This window comes from Rana temporaria, chromosome 5, assembly GCF_905171775.1.
Source record: "Rana temporaria chromosome 5, aRanTem1.1, whole genome shotgun sequence".
NCBI lineage: Eukaryota > Metazoa > Chordata > Amphibia > Anura > Ranidae > Rana > Rana temporaria.
In genome coordinates, this window is record NC_053493.1 from 124,077,995 (window position 1) to 124,093,354 (window position 15,360).

Genomic DNA, 15,360 nt, shown 5'->3' on the forward strand with positions numbered 1-15,360 from the left:
GTCCCTCCCATGTAGGAATCATTGTAGAAAGGACATCATAAGACAAACTGCTATTTCTACAGGAGAGAAACAGGTAGGACTCTCCTACAAAGTTTATTGAAATCCTTGAAATGTACATGCATCACCAATAGGGGAGTTTTTCTTTTAATCAACAATCGTGGAGTTACACTTTAGCCAGTTTACTGCTACCACTGTGTGTAGTAGATTGGTGGCTTTGGTAGGTTTTACACACATTTCCATTCATTGTAAATCTGACAAGTCGACTGTCAGCTATCAGGCGGAAGCTCCTATACACCTTGTTAATTGGTATCTGTGTACAGTATTTAGCTTCTTTCCTGAAGGTTGGCTTAATGGATTGATATTCGACCGGTTGAGCAGAGTTCAAGTTGTATACAAGCAGCCTGTCCGGATTTTCCCAAACAATTCCTGGCATACCTGGCAATACTAATCAGTAAGAAAGGCTCTGCACCGGTAGAATACAATAGCGCTGCGGGAGGAAGCAAAATTGCTTAATTCTCCCATCAACACAGGCATTGTTGTTAGGAGAATTACTGTAGGATAATTAAGTAATTTTGTTTCCTTCCACCCATGGTGAAAGGAAACAAAATTGCATGATCTAAGGCCTGCCTTACAGTATCTAATAGTGTCTGGTACTGGGTTTGCATATCAGCATATCTAGGAAAGTAAGTAGAACGAGATCCTGGTTGGCTTCTTATTTACTTTCAAAACTCTGCTTTTAATTAGACTAGGGTCAGTCTTTAATAAGTGAGGCCTCGTACACACGACCAAGTTTCTCGACAAAAAAAAGCAAGAACCTTGCTGGGAGATATTTGTGTATCGTGTGTACATTTTCGTCGAGAGCAAGTTCTCTATTTTCTCGACGGGAGTCTGATTTGGCTCGTCGAGATCCTCGATGGGCTGGTTTTCAACGAGAAACTCGGAGGTCTGTATGCTAAGAAACCCGCGCTTGCTCAGATTAAAGTATGAGACGGGAGTAAAAGTAGCATTTGTAATGGAGATAACACATTTTTAAAGCTGTAACAGACTGAAAAGTGCAAATCGTCTCTTACCAAACTTTTATTTAACACGCAAACACATGAAATTAGCAAAAGCAGCCCCAAGAGTTTAGCCAGTGGAATCGAACTTCCCCTGCCGTTGTATGTGTTGTATGTCACCGCGTTTGAGAACGAGGAGATTTTGGCTTGACTGTGTGTACGCAAAGCAAGCTTGTCGAGGTCCTCGACAAGCCTAACAAGGAACTCGACGAGGAAAACGATGTGTTTCGCCCGTCGAGTTTCTCGGTCGTGTGTACGAGGCCTCAGAGTTTGCATCAATTCCAATTGCAGAATGTACAGTAGCTTATGTTTTTATTTTATTGAAACATTTACGAAGTATTACGTACATAGTGCATTTATTTCTAGTTTCTGGTGTCTTTGAAAGTGTAGAATTTCTTCATATTTCCCCCTTCTAGTGCATTTTATATTCTATGCATATTCTTTCCTATCTCATTATGTTCATGTAACAATTAGAAGTAAAGTTACATACACGCCTTAGGGTTCCATGTTCTTCTTAATATTCACCTGAAGTCCGTAAAAAATGGAAAGGATAATATTCCATACCCCTGGCCATCACATATAAGCTGTAATTTTCCTTTATTTTGCAGATATCTAGCAAATGAAATCAAGAAAAGAGACGGGTTTGAACTTCTCTGGGAGGTATGTAATGTTTTTTTCTCTTTTATCTTTTAATGAAGTAATTCTACTAATGTCAATTTAAGTGATTTGATCTCAAAATAAAATACTTGAAATAAAACACTAATAATGTATTACAAAATCAAAGAGCATAGTGGGGTGTATGTTTTAGAAGCCAATTAATTATATAATGTTTTTAATAATCTGATTAGACTAAAGTGTTGAAAACTAGTACATGGCAGGTTAATATGAGCAATATGAACCACATTCCCTTTTTTGAACTAGGTCATGTCATAAATTAAAGCCCACGTTTAAGTTTGGTACAGACCTCTCCATTGCTAGTTGCAGGTTTTATAAATCCCAAAAGGATCCCTCAAAACATACCAGATTCATACCAGACCCAAAGGGCCTGGTAATGGACTGGGGGGAGGAACCCCTGCCGTTTTTTTCAATGATTTTGATCTGTATTGGCAGGATCCGACAATTCATGAATAGCCGCAAGTGACATTTTGTGCAGGGACAATTCTAAACATGGAAAACATGCGCTAATTTACAGGCATACTATACACACACCCCAGGTACAAAATTTAAAGACATATTTCACTTTTATTGTTTCACTTTAAGCATTATCAAAATCGCTGCTCCCGAAAAAAACTGTCATTTTTTGCATTGATACATGTCCCCTGGGGCAGGACCCAGGTCCCCAAACACTTTTTATGACTTGCATATTAACCTTTAAAATTAACACTTTTGATTTCTCATATAGACTTTGACAACACCCCAAATTGTTCTCTGTTCACCGAACAGGCGAACAGACAATGTTCGAGTCAAACTCACATTCGACGCGAACATAAAGCTCATCCCTATTGTAAGGGTACCTTCATACCTATGTGTTTGCAGTCACATGCACTTATACGTGTTGAAGGGCACTGTTGATGTGTTATACCATGCATTGTGACAACCAAGGAAATAACAGTGTATTCAAAAACAGTGTTCATGCTACATATGTGCTACAAATACACAGAAATGCATGATGCATTAATTTCTATGCATTTTACCTTTTTTTATGTACTTGAAAACACATGTTACTGCTATGTGAAATTATACATGTCTATCTTTTTTTTCTTTAAAGGGACCTTGTCCCCAGACTAATCATTCAAAATCTTCCTATAGGATCCTATGTGCATTATATGTATTTTATTAATGTTATTTACCTGTAAAAGTCTCCCTTGTGTAGACATTCAAAAGCCCTGACAGTGCTGCTCGGAGCCACCATCTTGGGTGTGATGTCAGGAGACTCAGAGCTATCACCCAAATAATACTCAATAGTTTTTTAGCAGAATGTTTATGTTATCACCCAAATGATCAGCCAGGGGGGAATTATAATTTGCAGTTTACTAAAAAGGTGCAAAGTTAGAAGCAGTAATGCAAATACGAAATGCGTCGGAAGTCATATGTAACAATTGGTCAAAGTCTGACTATTGAAATACATTTTTTTAAACATACACAATATTACCAAAAGTATTGGGACACCTGAATTTACACGCATATAAACTTTAATGGCATCCCAGTCTTAGTCCGTAGGGTTCAATATTGAGTTGGCCCACCCTTCGCAGCTATAACAGCTTTAACTCTTCTGGGAAGGCTGTCCACAAGGTTTAAGAGTGTGCCTATGGGAATGTTTGACCATTCTTCTAACAGCTCATTTGTGAGGTAAGACACTGATATGGACGAGAAGGCCTGGCTCACAGTCTCTGCTCTAATTCATCCCAAAGGTGTTGTATCAGGTTGAGGTCAGGACTCTGTGCAGGCCAGTCAAGTTCCTCCACCCCAAACTCGCTCATCAATGTCTTTATGGACCTTGCTTGTGCAATGGTGCACAGTCATGTTGGAACAAAAAGGGGCCATCCCCAAACTGTTCCCTCAAAGTTGGGAGCATGAAAAATGTCTTGGTATGTTGACTGCTGATGCCTTAAGAGTTCCCTTCACTGGAGCTATGGGGCCAAGCCCAACCCCTAAAAAACAACCCCACATCATAACTCCCCCTCCACCAAATGATTTGTTTTTTTTTTTTCAAATTTTCCTTTTTTATTTCGTTTCTTTTCCAAGAAAACAAAAAGCAAGAAAGTGATACAGGAAACATAAGAAGAGGACTAAGCATAGTCCTATACATCAACATATGTATGGAAATTATATTTATTCTCTCTCTTTAACTCTATTTACTATTCATAATATCTGTATCACTACTAGTTTCAATCCATTCCTCTGTAATAGACCAAATACTTTCTACTTCTAAACTAAATTTCAGACTACCCAAGTATTCCATCTCCCACTAAATATCCATTTATTCTTTATCTAAAGTACTAATTCCCTCCTTATTCCCGCAGCACTTCCTTCCTCATTTTATCCCCCCTTTCCCTCCCCCCTTATCCCTACCTCTAGACCCCCTTCTTCCCCCATTCCCCTCCTCCAGCTGTCTATCCTCAGGCCGGAGAGAAGAATTAGGAGAAGAGAAGAGAAAAAAAAAAAAAAAAAAAAAAAAAAAAAAATTTTTAATAAGACAATACGATACACCCCTCCCCTCCTCCGCTGTCCTCCAACCGTGCGCAAAATGTTCTCTCTCCTATTTTCCTTCTTTCTTCCATCTACTACCCTTTATCTTATTCTCCTATTAGCTTTTTACCTTCCTCCGACTGTAAAAATAAATCCCAAGGTGCCCATATCATTTTAATTTGCTCTTTCTTATCTATTGTTTTTGGGAGGAGTTTCTCCATTATCCCTATTTTCCTTACTTTTTTCAGCCACATAGATATTGGAGGTGCCTCGGGGTCTTTCCATTTTGTTGCAATGCAACTTTTCGCCGCATTTATCAAATGACACATCATTGATCCCTTATATCTCACCGGATATATTTCAGCATGATGTAGTAGAAAAAACGATGGGTCAACTGGAATAAAATATTCCGTAAATACTTGTGTAATTCTCCGTACTGTTTCCCAGAATTGTTGTATTATTGGACATCCCCAAAATGTATGTAGCATTGTCCCTTTCTCCCCACAGCCTCTCCAACATCTATCTGACATTTCAGGAAAAAATGTGTTTAAACGCGCTGGCGTATAGTACCATCTTGTTAATATTTTATAATTTAATTCTTGTATTTTCGTGCATCTTGAAGAGTTTAATGCTAAATTTATGATATTTTGGCTTTGTATTGGGGAAAAAACTTGGCCTAAATCTCTCTCCCATTTTACTAGGCTCGACATTCTAAAGTCTTCTGGTGGTGCAGTCAATAATATATACATTTTAGAGACCATATGGGCTAGTGATTCCTTTCCTCCACAGTACTCCTCAAACTTTGTTAGTGCCCGTTTATACTTTTCTGCACCATCCAGAGTCTCCAGAAAGTGTCGTACCTGTCGCGCTTGCCATATCGGTATCTCACCGCTCCCTCCCCTTTGTGCTATTTCTCCTATTGTCATCCACCCCCTTTCACCTAGAAAGTGGGAGGCTTGAAATCTACCCTTTTCTTTTAATTTCTTGAGTATATGGGATTCCAAACCAGGCTGGAATTCTGGATTTCCTATTATTGGGTAGAGGGGGGAATTATTAGTTGAGAAATTCGGATTATGACATATTTTATTTCCAGTCCATAAAGTTGGTCCTATCGTTGGGTGAGTTTTAACTGTGAGGGGTAACGCAGAATAGCACCATATTGCCCTATCTAACGGTACAGGGCACATTTGTTGCTCTATAGTGATCCACAATTTATAATCCCCATGTCTACTCCAATCTGCTATCCTTCCCAACTGGACTGCGTGATAGTACTTTAACATATCCGGTGCTGATATCCCTCCCACCTTCTTGGGTAGGATCAATAATTTCCTACCGATCCTGGGCCTTTTACTCCCCCATATAAATTTTGTAAATAAGGCCCGAATTTGATTGAAGTACGACATGGGGATCTGAATTGGTAGAGCTTGAAAAAGATATAAAAACTTTGGCACTACACTCATTTTCAAAATATTAGATCTCCCAAACCAAGAGTGCGTCCCTCTACTCCATCCATCTAACATTGTTCTGATTGTACCCAATAATGGTTTAAAATTTAGTTCAAAAGTATCCTTTAAATCTGGTGGCATTTGAGTGCCCAAATAATTCAATGCCCTCGTCGTCCACTTAAACTTAAAACTAAATTCCAAACCATTCTTAATCGACCCTGGCAGAGCGACCCCCATTGCTTCAGATTTATTATAATTTATTTTAAAGTTTGACATCCTCCCATAAAGTTCTACTTCTTTCATTAAATTTGGAAGGGATATCTGTGGTTTTGTTAGGGAGAAGAGCATGTCATCTGCGTAAGCCGATACTTTATATTCCCTCCCTCCCAATTGAATACCCACTATATCTCTGTTCTGTCGAATCTTGTTTAATAATGGTTCTAATGTTAATGCAAATAATAAAGGCGACAGGGGGCAGCCCTGCCTAGTACCATTTGTGATTGCTAGAGGCTCAGAGTACACCCCATTCACTTTTACCAAAGCTCTGGGTCCCGCATACACCCCCGCTATCCACTGAACCATCCGCTCTCCTAATCCCATTTGTTTTACTGTTCCCAACATAAATTCCCAATTCACTCGATCGAATGCCTTCTCTGCATCTGAGTTCAAGAAAACACTCGATATCTTCTTTTCTTTTACTTGGTTTATTAAGTTTAACACTTTAATAGTACTATCCCTTGCTTCTCTATTTGGTATGAACCCAACCTGATCCAAATGTACCAGTTTAGATAGATAGGGCTGTATACGTGATGCCAAAATCTTTGTCAAAATTTTAATGTCTACATTTATTAATGATATTGGTCTATAACTAGTGCATGCCCCTGGATCCTTCCCTTCTTTTGGGATAATCGTAATATGTGCTAGTAACGTCTCCGGGGGTAACATTCTTATTTGTCCTACTGTATTAAACAATTTAGTCATATGGGTCCCTAATAGTGTACTAAAGCTTTTATAATATTGTATGGTGAACCCGTCTGGGCCTGGGGCTTTACCATGTTTTATTGTTTTCATTATTGATTGCACTTCCTCCAGAGTAATTGGTTTTCCCAAATCCCTTCGCTCTGGAGGTGTTAATCTAGTCAGACCTGCTGAGGATATATATTTCTCCACAGCCCCAGAGGGGTTCTCCTTCCCTTGAAGGTTATATAACGTGGCGTAGTATTTCCTAAATTCTTGTGCTATTTCTTTTGAAAGGTGGAGTTTTTTATCTTCTTTGGTTTTAATAAATGGGATATATGACCGTGACTGTAATTTTTTCAATTTTTTTGCTAGTAACTTCCCACATTTATCACCTGAATCATATGTCATCTTCTCTGCATATTGTAAAACCGCTTCAGCCTTATATCTAAGGAGATCCGCTACCTGTCTTCTTAAATGTGTTAATTCAATTCCTATACCCATTTCTGTCTTTTTTTTATGTTGTATCTCCAATCTCTGTATCTTTTCTAATAATTCTTTTATTTGTTTTTCTCTAGCTTTCTTAACTCGGGAACCATGTTTAATTAAAACCCCTCGAATCACTGATTTATGGGCTTCCCAAACTATTCCCGGATCACTTTCTTCATTATCATTTGTCTGGAAATACCATGTTATTTCTTTTTTTACATCTTCAATTATATCAGGATTCTGTAGTAGACTCTCATTTAATTTCCACCTCCGCTCTGACGTCTGAGTTCCCTCTCCCCAAGTTATTTCCATTGTTACCGGGGCGTGATCTGTCCAAGTTATATTCCCAATTGAAATGTCCTTTATTAAGTGTAAACACTGATGAGGTATCAGAAAAAGATCTATTCTTGAATATATTTGATGTGGGGTTGAAAAATATGTATAGTCTTTCTCTCCTACGTGTAATATACGCCATCCATCTACCAACTGAAATTCATGTAGTTTTTGTATGATTCGTTTCCTAATTCCATTTGGTACCGACGACGTCCCTACTGAGGTATCTTCCTTTGGGTTTAAAGGTATATTCAGATCCCCACCACAAATCAATTTACCCTCTTTAAAATTCATCAATTTAGTGATCACCTTTACTAAGAAACTGTCTTGATGTATATTCGGTGCATAGATGGTGGCTAATGTTACCTTCTCGCCCCCTATTGTCCCTTTAAGAAACAGGAATCTCCCTCCTGGATCCGCGTATTTTTCGGCTAAGGACCATGGTATTCTATTTGCTATTAAAATTGCCACCCCTTTGCTTTTGGCTTCCTGGTTAGAGGCCTGGTATACATTAGGGAAATTCCTATTTTGAAGATATGTATATACCCCATCTTTAAAGTGTGTTTCCTGAATAAATCCTATGTCCGTTTTAAGCGATTTTAGTTCATTTATTAATATTTTCCGTTTTTCGGGGATATTAAGTCCTCTTACATTTAGGGAAGTAACCCTTATTTTATCCATCTAACACCAATTTTAGCCGACAGCGGAGAAGGAGAGGACGAGGAAAAAAAAATAAGATAAAAAAAAAAAAAAAAAAAAGGAAAAAAAATAATTAAAATAAAATATAAAATAAAACCAAATTTAAATTTATTAAAAAAAAAAAAAAAAAAATCCTCCTATAGGGGTCTTAGGAGGTACGGATTTTATATTACGGCTTCTACGTGGGACTTCTGTTATCCCGTAGTTACCGAAAATAGGAGGAATAAGCCTGCAAAAGCAGGAGTGGCTGAGCTCCTACTACCTCTCCTCACTTTATTTAATTTCTCTTTAAACCCTTTCAAACTTATTTACCCTGTAGCTCCCCTTATTTCCTTCTTTCTCTCCTTCCTTCTCTCCTCCTTCTCCCCCCTCTTTCCTCTTCCCCCTCCCCTTCCCTCCCCTTCACTTTCTAATCTCTATTCTGGTATCCCTCCCCCACCTCTAAATTCCTTCACCATCCCCTCTCCCCACCACCCCTTCCTCATAATTATTTTCTTTATATGCACACATCATTAACATATTTAATTTCACTTCATATCCTATATATTTTAACAAATGATATTCGCATTAATAGGAAATCAGACATTTAGAACATAATTATTATTCCTCTTATATTCATATGTCAATATTAACTCCTTTATTTATGAATATACCCCTTATTTGTTCAATCTAGTAAAAATCTTCTCCTCTTCCACCTCCCCCTCCCTCCTTCCCATTACATATTCACCTTCCGTTTCCATTCCTTTTATCATTATTTTAATACAGCTACTTCATATTTCCAGTCCTGAACACCCTGCACCTCCTTATGTGATTTACCTATTCCCCTATATGTGGACTTAATAAGTCGTCCCCTATACTATAAAAAAAAAAAAAAAAAAAAAAAAAAAAAAAGGGGGGCTCTCTTCACCCTTTATTCCTATTGGTTCTCGCATTAAGTGCAAGATCTCATTTTAAACTGTGATTTATGTGACGTGTTATTTACCCAACTGTGTCTATTTTGTTTCCTCCCCCCTCCCACCCCTACCCCCTCCCATTATCGTTATATCTAATCTTAATCCCCCTTTCTACCCTCCCTTCTCCAAAAAAGAAAACAAGTCTCCCAAGAAATTTTTACGTATGCTCAATAGTGCATATGATCTCCCTTTCTACCCCCCCCCCCCTCCCCCGAAAAAAAAAAAAAAATTTATCCCCAAAAGTTTTCTTACATGTGCACAATGGTGCTAGTGATCAGGTGTTTCCCTCAGGTGCAAAAGAAAAAAAAGAAAGAGGGGAGAAAAAAAAAAAAAAATCCCCAAGGTCCAGGGTGGACTATCCTGATCTATTTATTGATGTATAATGCTGTATAATTTATATTGTATTATATTTCCCAATTGACATTTAATATTTTATCAACATATATTTCAATCAAAACTAAAACATTCCAGTGACTGTTCATTACCAATTTATAAGTATAAATAAAAATAAAATTATGGGGGGGGGGGGGGAAGAGGGAAAGAGAAAAAAAAGAAAAAAAGAACCTCAATGAAGGTGCATACAGTTCATACATTCAATCCATATTTCCCCTTCTCCTAGTAACCCCCTATATAAATTGATTCTGGGGAATGTTTAAAGGGTGGTGGTGGAGGAGGGACTTCCACATTAAAGGGAAACAACAAAAGAAAGGGGGGCAGGGGGATGGCCTAGAAAATAGGCATAGAAGAAAAAAAAAAAAAAAAGGAAAGACCAACCATCTAGTCAGTTTAGTACCGGGGGGAGACATAATAGTCCTATATATTCATCCATTTTGTCTTGGAGAAGGAAAAAGAAAAAAAAAAAAAAAAAAGACTCAGTTTTCAATATCCCCTGCCCAGTCCCTATGATTTATTCCGATTTTCTTCTGTTCCTCTGCGTTGTAATTCTCGATCCTTTGTTGTTTGTAGGCCACCTTTCCGACGTGGTCTGTCCATTGGCCGTAGCCAATCTGGGACCTCCAATTTTTCTATTCCCAAAAATTCGAACATCTCTGGAAGCTCTAACGGTTCAGATAATAAAAATGAGAGTGGTCCTTTCTTAACAAATAGTGCGATCGGGTATCCCCAGCTATAGGTCCCACCTACTGATTTAATTTTTTCCAGGAGCGGGCGTAATTGTGCTCGCCGTTGTAACGTGGCCCATGAAAGGTCTGGAAGAATCTTTATTGCCATTTCTTCAAACTTTATTATCTTTGCCTCCCATGCCTTGCGACTAATTATTTCTTTATGTGCATAATGATGGAAACGACCTATCACATCTCTGGGCCTTGCCGGATCGCTGGGCCGTGGCCCCAGGGCCCTATGTAGTCGATCAAATTCAATCTGTTTCTGTTCCTTTATTAATTCAGCCCCTAGCTGCTGGCATATTGTTTTAACAACTCTTTGTAGAGATTCTCCCTCAATTTCTTCGGGTATCCCTCTAAACCGAAGATTTAATCTCCGACTTCTGTCTTCGATCTCTTCGAATTTCAAATATATAGCCGAGCTCTGTGGTCTATAAGGGGGTTCTTTTTTCCTTATCTCCTCTAGCTCAGATACCCGATCTTCCAACTTCACCACCCGTATCCCTTCTTCTGAAATTTTATCTGAAAGTGCCTGCATCTCAGATCTAATTAATTGCAATTCTTTCCGATGTCCCTCCTCAAGTCGGGTCACCAGTGTTTCCATCTCATCCCTTGTCGGGAGGGCCTGAAGGATCGCCATCTCATCCCTAGTTGGTAATGCCTGTAAAATCGCCATTAAGTCTATTCCACCTATGTTATTTTCCGCCATGTTCTTATGTTCCCAGCTATTTATCTCCTCCTGCTCTTGCCCCCCTTCCGTGGCCTGTGGTGTAGTAAGGCTCATCCGGGGTGCTGCTCTCGGGATCTCTGGATACTCTGTCCCCCTTGTCTCTAGCACTGAGGCTCTTGCTGTGGCAGTTGCTGCTCTTGTACGTAAGAAATAGTCTTTGATCTCTGGCTGTGTCAGTGGGGTCAGTATTATTTTTGTTGGATTTTGTTGCTGCTTTTGCTGTGGGATTGCTTCCGTTTTTTTCTTTGCTACATTCATCCCGCTGCTGCCAGCAAGATAAATATTGCTCAGTCCCACCGGTTTTTAAGTCTCTTTTTTTTAAACTTTATTTAGTCAGTAAAAAAAAAGAAGAAAAAAAGAAAGAGTCCTGATGCGATCACCCGTATATTCCAAAACATATACCAGCCCGTCTTAAATCTCCACCTCCAGCCCTTTCAAGCCTGTCTTCTCTTACTTAGATTATAAGTTCAGAAGTTCAAAGGCTCATAGACTCCTCTATTCCATGACCACCGCAGCTACTTCCAAAAGCCCGTGCTTCACATTTCACATTTCCTTGCAACTTTTTTTTTTTTACTTGGCCTCTTACTGGCAGCTTAGGAATGTACAGCCACTTTGTACTCACCGCACTCTTCCCGTCTCTCTCCCAAGCCTCGAGGTCACTTTTTCAACCCTGTGGTGCTAACTCACAGCCACAGTCACATCAATAGTCTCGGGGGGGTCCGCTTCTCCCCCCCCGCTTCTCACACGTAGCACACAGCTGACTTCTCACTCTCCTCGCGGCGCAGCGGTGTGTGTGTATCGGCTCCCTGTCTTCAGTTCTCAGGTTCACTCCCACCTCTCACACACAACACACGCTGAACGCCGCACGCTCAGCTGTTGAACTGTCTCTACTCACCGGCTCTGAGGAACTGACCAAACGGATCAGAAGAAAAGATGGATAACCAGATGAAATTATATCAGGGCTTCTCAGGACTTTTCAGTGCTTTCAGGCTGCCAAAGATTTCCAATAGTTTTCCGGGCTTCCAGGGCTAAGAAAAGCCTATGAATTCCACTGCTTCAGGTTCAAGTTCTCATAACAGCTCTGCATTAAATCAAGTTAAAACTTCCAGGTTTGCATACCATTCAGTCTGTTTAGTATTTAGTGAGGAGAGGTGAGGTATAGCTCAGCTCAGCGTGTGTCTCCTCACTCTGCCATTGTTAGGCCACTCCTCCCCCTTCTAGAGGACTTCAGAGTGAACTCATCACCAAATGATTTGGACCGGTACACAAAGCAAGGTCCATAAAGAAATGGATGAGCGAGTTGGGGTGGAGGAACTTGACTGACCTGCACAGAATATAAAATATTACACATTGTATTTGGTGATAGACATTTACTATAGGCATTGGTATTATGGAAATTTCTAGAAATTTGGAGCACAAAGTATTTAAGATATACAGTAGAGAGATATACAGTAGAGCTACACATAGTGCTTTTTTAATTTGCAGCACAACATATTTTACTTTACATATACTTACCTTTGGTGTGAGAACACATAACAGTTTGCTGCTGTGGGCATTGTACATTTCGTAAGCACACTAGCACTATAGTTTAGTAGTGGCAGCTCAGGAATCTGAAATTTTTACATTTTTATTTTTTTGATCACCTTTATTCCTATTACAAGGAATGTAAACATTCCTTGTAATAGGAAAAGTGTGTAACAGGTCCTCTTTATGGAGAGATGCAGGGTCAATAAGACCCCACATCTCTCCTCCAGGCTGGAAAGCATGAGATTGTGAAAAAAAATTCACCGATCTCATGCTTACTAGCCGCAATCGCGGCTTTGTTTACTTCCGGGTACCCGGGCGTGACATCAACACACCGTGCCCAGGCCTCCGACGGTCATAGAGATGACTGGGGATCAACTGGTCCCCAGTCATCTCTATGCTTCCCATCCGGCACTGGACGATTCTTTCTCCGGGCCCCCGATGGCACGGGAGAGCCCGGAGAAGCACCGGATGGCGGCGGGAGGGGGTGATGTCCCCTTCCGCCACCTATAAAAATGATCAAATGGTGGAACCGCCGCTTTGATCATTCTCATGGTGCGCAGAATCGTCGCCAAGACACAATGATAGCTGAATGATGCCTCTAGCTGGAGGCATCATTCAGATATCCCCTCACAAAGACCAGGATGTCATATGACATCCACCCGGGATGGGAGATCCCCTCTGTGGACGTCATATGACTATGGGCCGGTAAGGAAGTGGTTAAAGCACCAAGTTGCAAAGCCAAAAAAATTTAATAGGCCACACAGAAGAGGTTAGATTTTATACTTTCGCATTGTTTTTTTAATTAAGAAAGAAAAAGCATGACCTGCTCCTTGTTACACCAAACATGTGGCCTGGTATTCTCATTCCTCATGACTGAAGGGCCGTCAAAAGTGTGCCCCTCTCCTATTGTAAAATAATCCTATATACTTTTCTGAACTGGGATTATTAGATCATAAGGACAGAGTCAGTAAACCTACCTATATGGATTTAAAGTAAGTAAGTCGCACAGAAATCCTCACTATAAGCTAGCACCCCCTTCTAAGTACCAAGAGCATCAAAATGCCCATCGTCCAAAATGTTGTGCTATTTTGGAAGAGCTACTGGGATATGCTTCTGTATTAGGTGGTCCAGTTCTCAGAGAAAAAAAATATTATTTTATTGGCTTCATCTGTCTAGATGAAGAATCAGTTATCTCACCCCCCCCCCCCCCCAAACTCTTGCCAAGCTTTATGGCAAATGCATTCACTTTTCCATATATAGGTTTAGCACACTCCAGCCAAATGTTAATATTAAATGTTATTATATGTCAGTCTCATGAGATATTATTGTACAAATATATTGGTCTTTATCCTAATTCTGCATCACCACCTAGGTGAGTCTCTGGCTCAAAACAAACATGCAGTAGAGAAGTTCAGACTTCAATAGCTGTTGAATGAATAAGCATGTAGTTTAGCCCCAGGGGCTGTATCTTCTAAAAGAAAATCAGAAATAGTAGCATTATTTTTTTTTAACCGCTTGCTGAACGGCTCCTGCACATATACACAGAATGTCACAGCTTTGAATTTGCCGCCCCTACCGCGAGCTCCGTGCCCCTGCCACGAGCTCTGTGACCGCGGGACCCGCAGACTTGTCGCCGGTGTCGTGTCACAGAGATGCAGAACAGGGAGATGCCTGGGTTAACAAGGCATTTCCCTGTTCTGCCTTGTGACAGGACACTGATCTCCTGCTCCCTGTCACTGGTAGCCCAGCCCCCACACAGTTAGAATCATTCCCTAGGACACACTTAACCCCTTCCTCGCCCCCTAGTGGATAACCCCTTCTCTGCCAGTGTGATTTACACAGTAATCAGTGCATTTTTATAGCACTGATGGCTGTATAAACAACAATGGTCCCAAAATAGCGTCAAAAGTGTCCGATGTGTCCGCCATAATGTCGCAGCCACGATAAAAATTGCAGAACGCCGCCATTACTAGTAAAAAAAAAATACCATAAATATGTAGAAAAATACATATTGGCCTAAACTGAGGAAGAGTTTTTTTTTTTAATATATATATTTTTGGGGGATATTTATTATAGCGAAAAGTAAAAAATATTGCTTTTCTTTCAAAATTGAAGCAGTGATGAATGGTAAAAATGGCACTGTCATTGGGCAGCCAAATCCTCCGGGGCGGAAGTGGTTAATTGACTTAATTTTTTTTCCGTTTAATAAAAGATTATCGAAACCCAAGAGGAAAATGTTTTACGTATTGCAGTCATACTTAGATGGCATCGCTGTATTTGTTTATTTAGTTTATTTTTTTTATTTTTTTAAGTGTGATTTATTATCTGTTGATCTAGCCAGTAGCACATTTCTTGCTCTTGGATGACAACATTCACTTACTGTACTGTGTCTATGGAGAAGTAACATAGTAGCCATAGGATAGGAAGTGTATTAGGACAACAAAACATCTCCCCTCTCCTCTTTTCTATAACATAGGGAGAAGTTGTTTTTTTAGTCCACAAAAATAGGGTAAACAAATAGTTTCACATTTAGACCCGGTTCACACAGGGGCGGCATGACTTTGGGGGTGACTCGGCAAGGCGATCTAAAGACGACTTCAGAGGCGACTTTCAAAATGACTTCTGTATTGAAGTCAATGCAAGTCGCCCCCAAAGTCGTACATATGAGCGTCTTGAGTCGCTCATATTAGAACGGTTCCATTGAACAGAGTGGAGCGCGACTTGTCAGGCAGCTGAGTCGCCTGACGAGTCGCCCCTGTGTGAACCGGATCTAAGGTTCAGAGCCCTGAATGTTACAAGGACATTTTGGTTTTGGTTTGTATCAACAGGTATTTTCCTGTAGTACATGCACTTAATGGAAAA

The 15,360-nt window shown here is 40.0% G+C and overlaps 1 protein-coding gene across 1 annotated transcript in view; it reads left to right on the forward strand.

The window, feature by feature from the left end:
* Window positions 1-15,360, forward strand: part of GADL1 (glutamate decarboxylase like 1) — a 427,714-nt gene that overhangs the window by 334,950 nt on the left and 77,404 nt on the right. Inside the window, exon 13 of the mRNA XM_040353089.1 lies at window positions 1,664-1,715. Coding sequence (XP_040209023.1) covers window positions 1,664-1,715 — 52 coding nt within the window. The remainder of the gene's footprint in view (window positions 1-1,663; window positions 1,716-15,360) is intronic.